Here is a 15,366-nt window from a genome sequence, read left to right as displayed (position 1 = left end):
AAAGAAATGCAGTATCTTTGCTCCAGTAAGTGCGGACTGTTGAAACATAACATCTTACCCTTGTTAAATTATTTCTTTATGCACATACTTGTTATTTGAAGGAAATGTGATCTCCACATAAGAAGCATACTAAAAAATTGTCTCCTTTTCACTTTTAAACAAATGTTACACTGGCATTCAAACTCTATAGAAGTTCCTCCACTGACAATTGATAACACACCTATTTTCTTTTTCTACTGTAGCATATTAAATTTGGTCCTGCTGCTTCATCAAATAATGAGGACCCTACAGAACAAGTCTGCCAAGGTTTTTCTGCTTTTACTCAAAGTATTTGTTTTTATCTTCATATATCGGTTTCCTTCATACACCGCTGTATGTAGAACAACTTCCTTTTGTTTAATGGCAGACATGAAACATTGATGCCCTGCAATTCAGTGTAAAATCTGAACCATTTCATATGAATAATTAACGTTAGCCAGCCAGAGATGTGACGATGTCGACTGTAGCTCTCCCAGAAACAGTGACAGGTCTTCATCCTGCCCTGCTGCTTTGTTACATAACAATGCAGAAGAAAACCATGCTGAGCTTTCACAGAAGAAAAGACCCAAGGCTTTCTGCAGCTGTTTTATTTGACATTCACAAGTACCACATACACAAAACAAAAATTTACTGCTCTTGCCGCAATTGAGTCAGTCCCAGTCCCTGACCATTAATGTGTTATGTGGTTTGACAAATGGCCCCACCTGCACTACAGGGTAGACCGAAGCCGGCGTAGATGGGTGTATGAGTGGTGCTCTAAATTGTGTGAGAGCAGAGGAGGGAGCAGAGTTGGTTACAGTGAGTGCCTACAAGTGTGATGGAGGGCGTGTGGAGGTTACACCCGAGGACCCGACAAGAGGTCTCTTTCAATTGGTGCTGATGACAACAATAGAGACCGTAATGCAGTTTGAGATCTAAGATAGAAACATGTGAAAGGATCAAAAAAGAGAAATGATGTCTTGAGTGTTGGTATGCACAACCCTTCAGAACAAGTGTGTGCTGGCAGCATCAGAGATTTACTTCAGAATGTGTGAGTGCAGCATACTGAAACATTTACATCACATTTAACAAAACTGTGCACAGTATACATTTGACTAATACAACTTTTAATCCAGCCACATTATGACATCATAACCTTTTGTTACAAATGTGGCTGAAAACACATTCAGTGCACAGCTAAGAAAACACAAAAGTGATGTTTCACAAGATGGCCATGAATCATGTGAATCAGTAACATTAATCTTCACACACGTCAGAGCGCAACGCCCTGACAGTGTTCACAACAGCAGGTCACAGAACAGTCAGTGGCTCTTCACAACTCAATAAGTTACACTCTGATGAAAACTGGGACTCAGCCAGTGGTTCTCATCATCTCCACCTCTAGGCTGAAGGTGATATCGGATCGAGAAAAAAAAAAAAAAAAACTCAGCTGAATCATCATGTCAACCCAAATGTTCAAGTCACATAATCATTTACACTATATTTAAAGAGGTCCCTAATGGGTAATACTTACAATCCACTGATCAATTCAAGTGAAATGATGTATTTTGTGATGACAAACAGCTTCTACTTATGGAATAAATTCTGACATCTTTGTGCTGTAAAGTACAGGATCGTTTACTGATCTGATATTCCTCCTAAAGAGGGAGGAAAATAGTGCTTACAGATTTTATTTTTGCATACAGAGGAACTCCTCTGCCTGACATCAGTGTGAGTTGGCAAACGGTTGAGGTTACGTGCTGATTGTTTGCCAGGCCAACGCTCCCAGTTGTCCTCCCACCCAGCACAGAGCTGCTCCCAAGGCTGTTGCCGCCATCACGGCCAGGCTGGCCTTCAACACAGCGCCGGGGGGTCTGCTGAAGCGAGCGGGGGCCATGCACGCCAGCATGGCCACAGTCACGGTCAGGGTGAACAAAATGGAGACGGCGGTGTTAATGGCCACTATCTGGCCAAACTTGGCGAAAGGCACAATCACACAGAAGAAGAGAGGGACTGTGGAGATCACTGTGGTGATGGCGCTGGACACTATGGCAACGCCAACATGGTTCACTGCCTGCAGAGTCCGCCTCTGCCTCTCTGCCGAAGGCTCCTGCAAACAAAACACAGTTTACTAGGAGCTGCTCCTCTTGATTTATGAGCCTTCAGGCCGCTTCTCGCCTTATTAAATCCCAAATCTTAGTCATTAGTTTGTTTCAGCATGTGTGTAAACAGAAAACATGCTGTGGAAGTTTTTCATAATTGCTGCTGTGAAACAAATTTACACTGCCATACCGAATTATGACCAGGCGTTGAGGGCAATGTCTCCCCGGCCAGCAGGTATCCCTCCACCAGGTGCAGACAGTAATCCACTGAAGATCCCACCAGTATAGACAGAGAAATCGCCTCCACTGCTCCCATCTCCCAGCTCAGCCAATACATAACTGCCACCACCAGACAGATCACTCCTGTTGAAGGCCAAAAACCAGTAATCACACACATGATCCTGAACCGGGCCTGATTATTCAATTTTAGAAATTCATTAAAAGTCACTTCCAAACATGAATATGCAACTTCATCTCTTACCTAGAATGGTTATGAGTACTGGCAGCAGCAGCAAAGGATGTGCAGTAAACACAGACACAGCTGCCACACAGATGGCCAGGGACAGCAGCAGACTCCAGAGGGCACTCTCCACACCTACAAACAGACCAGAGAGCGGTATATTATCAGATATTTACATGCTGCTGCTCTCCCTCTCCCTCTTCAGTTTGCAGAAGAAAAAAACAGATCTCTTCAACATGCATTGCCACCTCACTTGCCTATGATTTCCATGAAGATTTGCTTCCAGTGCTCGCAGGTCTGGAAACCCCGTTGCAGAGCGGAGGACTGCGGGAGGGAGGCGAGCTGCTCCTGGATGAAGTTCTCCCACTGAAGGAAGTCGGAATAGGTCTGAAAGGAGGATTTCCCCTTGTATGTGGTCTTGGGAGAAGAGAGGTAGAGCATTAGGCACGGCACGAACTGAAAGTGAAGCAGAAAAGTGCTGCTCTGTGATGCAGGAAGATGAAAATCTGAAAGAGGAAGGCACTTACAGACTCAAAGGCCATGGACAGCCAGCGGACCTTGCCTCCATGCATTCCCACCGCTCCATGGGAGAGCTGCCCCGGGAGCAGGTTTGGTTCAGGTAGAGAGTGACACTCAGGATGGAGCAGAGGCAGAATAGAGGACAGTTTATTACCTGAAGAGAACAAAAGAAAGGACTTTTCTTTAACTCACTTTCATCCTCTATATATATATATATATATATATATATATATATGATTATTTGATCAGAATTTAATTTCATATTTTACATTTACTTTTTTGCTCAGCATTTGATTTGCTGCGTGTTTTTTTTTACCTCATTGTTAAAGCACATCACAGTTTTGTGCTATATAAATAAGGTTTTATGGCTGCAACTACTGATTATTTTCATTATCGATTAATCTGCTGATTTGCTGATCAAGAGAAATAGGCATCACATTTTCCCAAACCTAAAGTTAACATCAGATGTCCTGTTTTATCCAACCAGCAATCCAAAAATAATTAAGTTGCTATAAAAGAAGCAAATATTCACATTTGAGAAGCTGGAACTTCTGTTTAAAAAATTACTTTAACAATAAAATTGATCAGACATTTTTTTGTTTATCAATAACTAATTAAGTAATCAAAAACCCCTTTCAGCTCCGTGAGGTTTATGTCATTGTTTTGTGATATTTTATGCTAAAATAAGAGATTTCACTCTGAATTGAATTTGAGTGTTACCTGAAGGCAAACACTGCGCTCCTCCTGGCTTCACAAGTTGTCTGTTTGCACTAATAGCTTTACAGATTTTGCAAAGATGCCCCATTTCTTGGAAAATATCAAAGTCTGGATCCAAAATAATGCTGCCCTTTGGAGAGAATCAAACACCACATTAACCACACGTCATTTTAATATCTGGATCTGATTTATTTCTGTTAATTATTCAGTCATATTGACACAGGTGCGAGCCTCACCATATCTCCAATAACATGGTTGTCCCTGTGTTCGGTTCGGTTGACTCCCAAGATGCCAAACACAACAAAGACCATCGCCCCGGTGTCGACCAGAGGACGCACCGCTGGTTGGCCACATGCACCACCGCTGCATGGGTTGAAGCCAAACGTTTTGGATGGGTTTGCTTTGGCAGAAGATGACAGATCTTTGAAAATAGAATCAGGGAAAAATCTCTAAATAGCATTTATTCATATACTGTGAAAGTATGTGAACAACTGGAGTACTGTAGAAAAATCCCCTAGTGTGTTCAGAGATTGAGAGTCTGAAAAAAGTGTCATAACACTTCATATCACTGCATATTCTCTGTCTATGAAAATAAATGACATAAAAAAGACATTTCAGCAATGTGACACATGCAGTGCGAAAACAGTTTTCCTGATGGGCTAACAAACCGTCTTCATGTTAATGATGCTTTCTGACACTAGCTCGCTCACCACTGGGGAGAGGAATATAAAAGCTTCCCTGTGTGGGTCCATCAGGCCCAGAACTGACGCCGCAGCCAGGCGGGTTGACACACACTCGGCTGGGATGAGGTCTCAGACGGCACTGGGAAAAGTACAGTCTCCTAAGAGGAGAAAGCAAAGCGGAAATGAGAGATTTTCCACTAAAACAAGTTCATCTTAATTTATATAACTCCGATTTCCTCATTTGTCCTTTCACCTGCTGTGCTGCTGCGGAGACGAAGCTGCATAAAAGGAAAACTCTGCCGTCCAGCCATGACGGGGGTCACATGAAGCGGATGTGATCATCCAGCTGGGGTACGGGTGGTACACACGGGAAACACACACTGTCAGTCTGGTGGTGTAATTGCTGCTGGGCTGATTATAAGCCTATTCAGATAAAACAAGATTAGTTATAAGCTGCTTAACTGGCACATATCACTGTTGGGGGACATAAAGTTACAACTGATTATATGAAATAAATTATCAAGTTGAGTTTTTTTGCTCTCTAACCTGAAATGATGAAACATCTTCATGCTCTGTGCTGCACAGTTTCCACGGGGAAGGAGTGCTGGTGTTAAGGGAGAATCGGTAAAGGGTTGTAGATGTTCTGAGGTCCAACTTTGATATGTACACTGTAAGTAAAGAGCCTAAAAAAGTACAAAGTGCAATATTTCAAAAAAGTTTTGAAACCAGGTTTACATTAAGGAGGAAGAGGATTGTTACGTGCTGAATGTTTTACCTGTTTGGTTGGTGCTTGAATTTGGTTTTACCGAGCTCTGAGGAGCAGTGGAGGTCATTGTGCTCGGGGTCTGCTGATGTGTAGAAAACTTAAATGATGACGAGGAAGAGTGGTTGTACAAAGGGTGGGGCTTTTCCATGAACACACCTGCAGGACACATTTCAGATATTTATTTTGGATCTCTGAGGTTAACAGGTGAGTGTTTCCACCACTGCCACAGTCTCACCTGAGCACATAGGGCAGGAGATGCCTTGACCACTGAGGTTGCTCCTCAGAGCCAACAGAGCCTGGAGGTTTGTGTCCCGGCGGAAAAGAAGGGGGGCGTGAGTGGCCGGCCTCAGGAGACAGCAGCACCCGGCAGATAAGAGCAGAACCAGGAGGAAGACACCTGGGCCGACAGAGAGACAATGATAAACAATGGCAGAGAGGAGGGTCTGATGGAGTAGATAGAGCAGCTGAGGGACAGATGAGGAACAAGGATCAATTACAGTTACTCCTGAAAAGAGGGACGATGAATACTTCATGATAAGCGATTGCTCTTCCTCTGACAGATTAAATCCCCTCAGGCCGGACAGAGATTACTACATTTCTCCACAGTTCTCATTTGAGCTGCAAGTCACTCTCATGTCTAAATCATTGATCAAGAGCTTGACAGATACATAGACATTTCTCCCTGATCTTGTTAAGTTGAAGTTCTTGAATATAAATTGAGCTTTGCCGTGTCAAAATCCTTGTGAGTTTCTAGTTTATATCAAATCTCACCTAGAACAGCTTTTCGTCGCTCCACAGCTGGCTCTGCCACTAAGTGCTTCAGGGCCCACTGGAGATTTGTGCTCACCACACCCTCATGCTGCTGCCCTGGAGGGGACAGAGGTGTCTCCACTAACAGGGAAAGAATGGCTGCATCGCCGTCTGTGTCACAGGAGCCTGGCCCAGACAGAGACAGGGGCTTAGTGGTGCCTGCACAGCAGAGTTTTACAGCCTGGATTCAATCCCTTTCCCATTACCCCCCCCCCATCATTCATTCAATGCTGGGGAGATAATAATCTCACCTGGCTCCATCTCCACTGACAGAAGGGCCACATCGTCATCCTCATCTGACAAAGGGCTGTGGCTTGCTGACAGGCCGGAAAATAGCTTCGAGCTTCAGAAGGAGGAGGAAGTTTAGGGAGAGAGACAGCTGAAGGGATTACATCTCGTCCGTGGTGTCACGCAGCATGCACAAACAACATCACACACAAAACGTTAGGAAATGACGCCTCACCAATTCAACCAGGCACGTTCCTGAGGCTCCACACACTCAGTCCAGACACAAAGGGCGGCAGGCATCAGGACGGATACCCAAAGCCAGCAGCAGCTGACAATGAGGGCCATGAATAGGCCGAAGTCATGCACGGCTGGGATCTAAGTGTCAGTTAAACGAAGCACAGTGTAAAGGACCTTGAAACATTCAATTTGTGCTTATCGCATGAAAATGGCTGTCTGCTGAGAGAGGCACTCCTATTCATCCATAGCAGGGGAGTCATTTATACATCCTGTACAGTTCCTTTTAACGGCTGCATTCCTCTTCTTATGATTACCTGGGAGAAGGTGTTAGCAGCATAGGCAGCTGCGGTGGTGAAGGAGGTGAGGAAAGTAGCTCGGCCAGCTGTTTTAATTGTGTAGATCATCCGTTGCTGCGGCTGGTGCAGATGAGAAGCCTGTCTGAAGGTGCTGATGAACACAAAGACATCATCCACGCCTAAACAACAGTGAGAGAACAAAAGAGATGCCTTATCACATATTATAGTAAATGCACTGTAAAAGGTTTTTTGTTTTTTTCGACCTTTAAAGGAATATTTTAAAATTTTGGGAAAAACACATTAGAAGAAGATTGATGACACTGTCACCTCTGTACAGTACCCCATATGTTTATTCAAAGTATATTAGTTTAACTAACTGGCTGCTGGTGGTTGTTGTTTTGCAGGGATTTGTGTGCTGCTGCTTTAGAGACGCTGGTAGGTGAATTTTGTCACCGTTACACAGAACGATGCTAGCTGTTTTCTCCTGCTTGCACTCATTATACTACAGTAAGCTTAGGTAACCAGTTGCTGGCTCTATGCATCATCTTTAACATACAGACATGAAAGTGGTATTGATCTACTCATCTAACTCTCAGAAAGAAAACCGATATGTGTATTTCCCAAAATGTCAAACTGTTCCATTTATGAAGAAGTTGATGTATTGCTTTTCCCTTACCAATGCCAAGAATGACAAAGGCTGCAACTCCATTGAGAATGCCCAGGTACCTCACACCAAAGACAACATGGTATAAGAAAAGAGCCATCAAGCAGCTCAGTCCGATGCTAGTGAGTCCGAAGAAAGTTAGAAACACTGCAGAGAGGCAAGAAAACAGCAAGGAGCTTGTAATTGTGCATATGCTACCAAATAACCGACTTTGACAGTTCAAACACATGTATACACACCAATGCAAGTAAAATAAGGAACAGGTTGTACTGTACCAGAAAAGGAGGTAAGGACATAGACGAGCACAGTAATGCAGGCTCCGCTGATGACCGCCAGCATCATGTCATTGTGGAAAGTGTGTCTCACCTCATCATCAAACAGCTCTGTTCCCCCATACAGCACCTTCACCTGGCTGGGACGAGGGAAGCAGATACAAAATCACATTTCAACTGCAACAAAGTGTAGTACACGTAAATAATGCAGCAAAACAACCCCTGAATGGAATGACAATGTGCTGTAATAAATGGTCGATACTGCAGTAATTTTCTCCTGACCTGGTAGATTGCTTGGCCAGGATGCCTGCATACTGAACCACAAAGTTTTTGAAGCGAGATCTTTGCTCGTCAGATCGGTCCTGCAGGGAGTAGTAGGAAGGAAGAGGAGCTCCGAAGTGGATCTCACTGCGTAAGAGAGAGGAGGAGAGGTGCTCAGGGGACAGACTCTCATCCACGTACCAGTAGAACTGTGGGTGGGTGATGGCCAGCTTGAGAGAACCTGGGAATACATTCACTGTTAGGAGGACTTTTACAGGTATTCCTTTATGCTTGAAAGCTGTTCTTTGTTCCCCTTTCTTCATTGTGGACTCACCTTGAATATCAGCAAGATCTGGGCCCATGCCATCATAGTATATCTTCCCTCCTCTCTCACTGGGGTAGAGGTAAGACAGGAGGGAGCTGGGTGGTGAGCAGTAGGACGGTCCCAGTGGCAGATCCCTCAACATCTCTAGAGGCTTCCAGCAGAACTGGTGAAACTGCGGGTGCTGCATGAGCAGCCGCTCAACGTGGTGAATCGTCTGCAGGCGTTCTGGGGTGAAGATGTTGCGATCGCCCTCCCCTTGAGCCACATACACCAGCTCGATCCTCCACAGAGCCTGGCTCTGCAAGTAGTAATTGGGAGCAAACCTGCGCCTCCTAATGAGCGACAAAGTGGAGTTTCCATCCCATGATCTCTCCTCGTACTCCTCTGCTATGTGATCTAAGTTCTTATGCTTCCCCATTTCCTTCTGACCCAAATCAGGCACAGTCATTTTATCTCTCCCCGCTGCCGCTCCCCTCCTCTGATCATCTCCTGCATGTAAAGGGTTGTTTTGACGAGTGGAGGACCTCATGCCCTCATTATCTGTCCTGTTGAAAACTCCCTGTCTGCCCAGCTTCTCCAGCAGAAGCACCCGCAGGGCCTCAGACTCGCTGTTATCTAAGTCTCGCCTACGCCTGTCCCAGGAACCCAGCTGAGTCTTTACAGCTATGGCAAGGGCGTCGAAGCGCTCGGCAGAGAAGTGACTGTGGACCTCAAAGGCACTGTAGGAGAGGTCTATGTCCAGAGGAGGGCAGTAGAGGAGCATGAAGGCAAACAGGGCACATGGTAGCAGGACAAGTACCCCTAAAACCACTCCACTGGCCCAGGGCTGTGTGTACACCCACCCCAAAGCCCTCCACAGCCCACACACCTCCCCAGAGAAACAGCTCTGTCCTGCTGCCTGTGCTACTCCATCTTCTTCCTCCTGCCCCCCCTCCTCCTCCTCCCCCTCATCCTCTTCTTCCTCCCCTCCCCAGCTGGTCTGGAACAGCAGTGGCTCATCCTCCACATCCATGCTGGCACCTGTCAGGGATACATAACACCACTAAATCATCGCTCACTTCAAGCAACACCCCTTTCTGACATTAGCGTCAGACAAAATGAAGGACAGGGTAACTTCCAAAGTTGCACATAGCAAGCAAGGATGTGTGAATTAAGTCTGTCCTCAAGCAGTTGTCAACGAAGGGCTTCCATTGGCATCTCACATGGAGAAAACTAAGGAGAGGAGACCTTATTTTCTCAAGGGCTTATAATAGAAAATGGATGGATGAGCTTTAAGATGCTGATCACAAGAGCTTGAGGGTGAGACAGGCTAAAAGCTGTGATTTAATTCTTCTCTCTGTCAGCGTGAGCAAAACATTATCACCCGGAAAGAGTCTGCTGGTGGCTTTCTACATATCAGCAGTCGAAGTAGCTGTGTCTGCTCTGCAGCAAATTAAATCATCTCACTTGTCTAATTACTGACAAGAAGAGCGAGTGAGATATTAGACTGATTTGTGGAATAAGAGGGGGTTATCTCCTGTGATAGGCAGCCTTTGACTAATAGTGTCAACAGGTGCCACTTTTTTCTACTTCTCTACACACAAGATACTGCAGACGGTTTTTATTCAAGTGGCAGTGAGCCGGCTAACAGCAGCAATTTATCTATTCTCTTTAGGACAGTTCTTTAAGGTCAGCCAGGTAAGACAGTGAATCTTGATTATCTGTAAAACGATAGCTGCGCTCAGCTATGTAGCTGAAGTGAGAATCCATCATCAAAAAAAGAAGAAATTATAAATTATACCATTTAATCAATATTTGTAAAAATGACCAAGAAGCCTGGTGTTAGAAAGCGGAGAAGAAAGACTCTTGAGAGACAAACTCTGGGGCTTAAAATGAACTGCAGTCTTACTGATTTATGGGGTTTTTGTTTGTGCTCTTATACCTGAATGAACTTTATTTCATGGTAGTGCTAAAGGAGAAAATGTGCTCATGCCTGCTGCAGAAAATCACCTTGTGTGCGGTCACTGTCCACAAAGTCAGTCTCCAGCTCAATGGTAGTGGAGCAGCACATGGATATGTTTTCATTGCCACATCATTAACAGCCATAGCACTCTCACTTTATGAGAGAGACTGATTTTAATGTTCTCAAATGTCCGCAGGTCTTACATATGCTAATGCATTTTTATGGAGGAATTCTCCTTTTATGAAAGAGATAAGAAAGCCTGCTGAGTTGAAAACCAAGAGCTCCAGTGTGCCTAATACGCTGTGAAGAAGGACTTATTTTGGGTCATTTTGTTTTTAAATTTGCACAACACTTTTATTAATGACCATGTCATCTTTCTCACAGACAAGGACACCAGTGCACCTTTTAATGGGAGAGCAGCAGACCAGCGTCTGCCCACACAGCTTCATGGTCTTTTAGAGGACAAATTCATTAATGGTGTTGGGAAAGTGTGAAAACAGAGAACCAAATATTGCAACAAAATCCTCTAATTATTTTCAGTTACTTTTGGATTACAGTGCCTATTATTTCTATAATAACATGGGAAATAATTTGTTCCAATTTACAGGCTGTAACTTGGGTGGAGGGGGGGCACTATGACTGCACCCAACATGGGAAATGAGCAGTATTATGTTATTTTCCGTAATGCCACACAAGCTGCCTTTTCCCCTTTAAATGTTTATCTGTCCAAGTAATGTGACCAATTATGTGCCCGATCTTTAACAAAAATGTGAGATATAATTGTGCATTTACAGTAACAGAATACAGCTGTTGATTTTGGTAATTAGATTCTTGTAATCCTGTTACATCTCCTTGCTCCTTCTCCAGCTTGTTTTGATGATGGTGCTCTCGTCAACAGAAGATGAGAGGAGGCATGCACACAAGCACAGGAATATGACGAGAGAAGTGGATGGGGGAAACGGGAGGACAGAGAAGCCTGGGGAATGACTGAAGTCACAAACACACACCACAGATGTCACCCTTCAAACAAAGAAATTGTGCTTTTCTGCTGTTTAATATTCATGGGGGAAGAAATTAAGTGAGAGGACTATCGGCACATCTCCACAGCTCCATTTTTGTGTCCCTTTCAACATCAAAACAGGCTGATTAGTGGTGCAGATGTCAAAGTCTGACAGTCTGAGGAACTCATTAGAGACTCATGATGCAGACTTAGTGCGTGTTAGGCATTAAGGCAGAGCTCTGTGCTTTATGCCAACCTTATTGCCTACTGTGTACCTGGCAACAGACATCATGCAGGTACAGTGGAGGAAAGATAAGAACTAAAGTGATGTACGACTTCAGGGACACATCCTTTTCTCTCTTCTTGATGAGTCTGATGCTTCTTCGCTTCCAAGAACATTGCACCTCATGTACAATATTTATAAGTGGTGAACAGAGCTGCGAGCAGAGCAGAGTCTGGTATAACTAATGTGTTTACAAGCTCCCAGAATTGTTCATTCAAGATTAGGAGTGCACAGCTGATTTAAACCCTTTGCAGGTGTGGATTAAAAATTTAGCATATTTGGCCTGCTTTCTGTTATGGTGGCAGCCCGGCTGACGGTGAGTGTCCTGTGTGTTTCTCCTTTTTTCCTGCATTCTGTTTTCCCGTGTTTTGCCTGCCTCTCTGTGTCTCCTCCGCTCTCCTTGCTTGTGTTCTCCCTCTCTCTCCGCTCCTGAGCCCAGCTGACGATCCTCACCTGCACCTCATCAGCCGTCTCCTCTGCCTGCCACACCTGCCAGCAATCAACTCCATCTCTGCCAGTATATCAACCCCGGTTCTCCACGCAATCTTGGCTTGATCGTGGTTGCTCGTGGTTGACCTGGTGCTGCTGCATTACTGAAGTCTCTGTGAATCCTGCAACATCTCTGTTCTCTCAGTGATTAACTCTGCCTGCCTTTCCCCAGGTTCACTCACCTCCGTCCACCGTCGTGTCAGCTGGGCTCGCCTACCTGCCCTTTCCCCTCGGGCGTTGCCAGTCTGCCTGCCACCACACTCCTTCTCCCATCCCTCCAGTCAGTTCCCCTGGGCCTCCTCTCCTCCTCATTCCTCTGTTCCCTTCAGCTCCCTCGCCTCAGCCTCCTCTGCCCCACCTGCTCCTTGGTCCACCGTGTGCCTGCGTTCCCTGGCGTCCATCTCTACTTCATCTCCACTCCCTCAGCGACTTCTCCGTTTTTCTCATAAAAACCTGTTTAATCCTGAGCGTTGTTTGCGTCTGTTCTGTCCTGACTCTCAACACTTCCTGTATTAATTGGAATAAAAGTTGCCTCCCATATGGCTCAGTCTATATTAAAACTGTCTTCTTATGAATTAGTCTGTTTCTTTGTCTACGGTGTTCAATGCACTGAGGCCTGAAATGAACATCTATTTGCAGCTTTTGGGGTATGAAATAAATCCCTGAAAGATGAACCAGTTCTTGTATATGTAGCCTATGCTGTGGGACTGTATTGGATACCATTGCCTTTCCTCACCTAAAACTCAATGTTGAACTTTCTCTGTAGCTTTTTCATTGATTTATTTTTTTTTTTAAATAGAGTGCGCCCAGGAGGGCCCACTGCATCTGCATGCTCCAAAGGACAGCAGCTGCATTTGATGGACCTGGTTGTGCAGAACAGTGATGTATTTGGGCTGTCTGTGTCGTGTTCAGCCAATTGTAAGCAAAAAGGAGGGTGTGCTCCACTAGACCACATTTCACATGTATTTTCTCTCCAATAAAAAAAAACGCGGATAAACTGAGTGTCAGCGTTTTTACCCTTCCTCTACATCTCTGGATTGTGTCAGATAGGTGAGGTGGGAGCGCTGAGCAATCCAAGCCTGCTGTGATCCTGAACCCATCACCTATAATCATCTCTCTCAGCCCTCCTTTTGAACGCCATCCCTCACTCTCTTGCCCTTTTCCTCCCTTCAATCTGTCGGCCTTTTCTCTCTCTCTATCTTGTCTACAAAGTTGAGAGATTTTTTTACCTTAATTACTGACAGGAGCTAAAAATAAACCCATCCTCCTCAGTTTCTCTCTTTCCCATCTCTTCCATGGATATCGCATGCTGCCTCTTGCCCCACACACATTCAGCCTGGTGTAAAGTCAGCCAGCATACCACCTCGTTTAAAGGGGGCATTGATTTCACCACTAGCGCTCTGAATATATTCCTTATGCATGAGCGCTCAGCAGTATGTTTATAGCGGACGTGCCTTCTATCCTTCAAGCGCTGTGAATCCGGAGTCAAGTCAAACTCTCGAGGTCCATTTGCGCCTAACAGCGGTGTTCATTTTCTTATTGTCGATGAATGCATGCTCGCACCGAAGGAAGCATAAGGCTCTGTGCACGCTGTGCGAAGCATCCCGGGGCTGTACCACGCAATTTCTCTCACTCACCTCAATAAAACGGAACAAATAAGCCCCACACTACGGTGACTGTAGTTTATTTTTTTTCTTTTTGACTCAAACGCATAATAAATGCTATTTCCCAAAACTTGTCCGCTTCAGAGTTACTCTGATATTCGAAGCTGCCTGCAGGCAGGTGGGATGAGCTTTTATTGATTTGTTGAACCATTTGTGACTTTCTCGTTCATTTTCAAGATAACTGCACAACTAATATTTATATCATCAAATCAGGCAAAAACACAGGCATCCCTCTCAAAGCAAACAACTGCAGCACCGAGGAGACTCTTACCTGAGGCTGATGACCCGAGAATTTACAGGTGGAGCATTCAGGCCTACTGGGTCCACTTGTAATGTGCTGAACTTGTGCTCTTCAGTTTCATCCCCTCCATGCTCTGGTGTGGGGGTAAAAAAAAATAGTGCTTTATTGTCATAGTTAATAACTCAAGAGAGAGAGACACTAAGGGAACCCTCATAAGAGAATGTAAAAAATCCACCCCCACACACTCTCTAAAGGAATCCGCTAATCTCAGCAGTTACTAATGTGTTGTTTTCCTCTCCTTTTATGCTCCTTATGGTCCTTTCTCTCTCCCGTGCACCCTCCCCTCCTCTCTTACCCGGTTGTCCAGGCGACAGAGTCAGTGAGAGACATTTCTTCCCAGAAGCTCCTCTCTCCCATGGCTTTGTTCAGCTTGCTCTGCTGACTGGCTCACCGGTGGAGGAGCGACGAGGAGGGGAATACAGCCCGAAAACCTCTGTAATCCACGGATGGAAGGCAGGAGATCCTGGAGGGATTTTAAAAAAAAACAATCAATCAAAACTCGTCTTTGACTCGTTACACTTTAATTAAGCTGGTTTTATGCAAACAAAATGATGCAGCCGTCATGATACTGCAGCCGAGCCCCCTCCCTTGTTGTCAGAGTTGGTATGGTCTGGTCTAGCCTCAGTTGGTGGGGAGGTGTGGTGTGTTGAAAAAGGGTGATCAGAATAACTGGCTACAGATGGAGAGAAAGTACAGGCAATTTAAAATAATCACACGGAGTAAGACTTTATGAGCTCGTGGTTCATCTTCCCTCTCAAGCATGGTGCTCTCACCCCAGATGAAATGAAGCAGTCCAATCTGGCTCTGTTGTAGATGCAGTTTGACTGCTGTGCGTTTTACTAATATGTTGTAGAGTTTGTAAATTCAGCACTGATTTGACTTGGCATGTTTACCTTGTTGTGCCAATAATGCTTTCTCTGGCTCACTGTCATCTAACATTAATGACCAGCTCTCCTCTCTTACTGCCACATTCAACTCATCGATCATCTCACTTCTGAACCTCTGTTCAGGTTAAATTTGGGATTGCCTTGACATCAAAAGCAAATAATCCATCATCTAAATGGGAGCGGATGATTCTAAAGTGGGATTTCAACCTATGTAGCTCTTTCCATAGCAGCTGGTGCAGTCTGGAGTCAAACACAAAGAAAACAGGGTTGAAGTCCGGTGCTCATGTCACTGTTATGGTGCGTTTGTGTGTGTGTGTGTTGTCACCCTTCAGGGCACTTTGTCTTCCTCCTGTGACAGATTCATCTGACTGAACAGACTTTTTTTCAGTTACTTGAGATCTATAAAGTGAGCACAGTCTAATGACATCTATCGTATTGTTGT

The 15,366-nt window shown here is 44.9% G+C and overlaps 1 protein-coding gene across 3 annotated transcripts; it reads right to left on the bottom strand.

Annotated features, from left to right (window-relative positions):
* Positions 1–610: 610 nt before the first annotated feature.
* disp3 (dispatched RND transporter family member 3) lies at positions 611–14,492 on the bottom strand. Of its 3 annotated transcripts, none has more exons than XM_046033760.1 (22): positions 14,333–14,492; positions 14,008–14,110; positions 8,368–9,378; positions 8,055–8,274; positions 7,776–7,912; positions 7,513–7,647; positions 6,855–7,015; positions 6,539–6,678; positions 6,327–6,418; positions 6,037–6,234; positions 5,501–5,662; positions 5,275–5,421; positions 5,046–5,182; positions 4,753–4,922; positions 4,527–4,657; positions 4,053–4,237; positions 3,820–3,946; positions 3,108–3,253; positions 2,838–2,997; positions 2,602–2,715; positions 2,311–2,483; positions 611–2,128 (listed from the first exon to the last, which is right to left on the bottom strand). In XM_046033760.1, exons 3-22 carry the CDS (start codon positions 9,368–9,370, stop codon positions 1,772–1,774), a joined length of 4,095 nt encoding a protein of 1,364 aa, XP_045889716.1. In that variant the 5' UTR covers positions 9,371–9,378; positions 14,008–14,110; positions 14,333–14,492; the 3' UTR covers positions 611–1,771. The 3 variants fall into 3 exon arrangements, with proteins under 3 accessions (XP_045889716.1, XP_045889717.1, XP_045889718.1); XM_046033761.1 differs by having other exon boundaries at positions 4,053–4,216; XM_046033762.1 differs by having other exon boundaries at positions 6,037–6,201.
* Between the last annotated feature and the right edge of the window lie 874 nt (positions 14,493–15,366).

The sequence above is a fragment of the Micropterus dolomieu genome, linkage group LG21 (genome assembly GCF_021292245.1).
Source record: "Micropterus dolomieu isolate WLL.071019.BEF.003 ecotype Adirondacks linkage group LG21, ASM2129224v1, whole genome shotgun sequence".
In the NCBI taxonomy this organism is placed as follows: domain Eukaryota; kingdom Metazoa; phylum Chordata; class Actinopteri; order Centrarchiformes; family Centrarchidae; genus Micropterus; species Micropterus dolomieu.
Note: the sequence above shows the minus strand (reverse complement) of the source record. Positions and strands in the feature narration are given on the sequence as shown.

Excerpts from the sequence above, each read along its gene's own strand:
- disp3 (XM_046033760.1), bottom strand. The coding sequence starts at position 9,370 with ATGGATGTGGAGGATGAGCCACTGCTGTTCCAGACCAGCTGGGGAGGG. Across the intron at positions 4,238-4,526 it reads TTATATTCCTCTCCCCAGTG|ATCTGTCATCTTCTGCCAAA; the intron begins GTGAGCGAGCTA and ends CTATTTTCAAAG. Across the intron at positions 2,998-3,107 it reads TGTCCATGGCCTTTGAGTCT|ACCACATACAAGGGGAAATC; the intron begins GTAAGTGCCTTC and ends TCTTCTCCCAAG.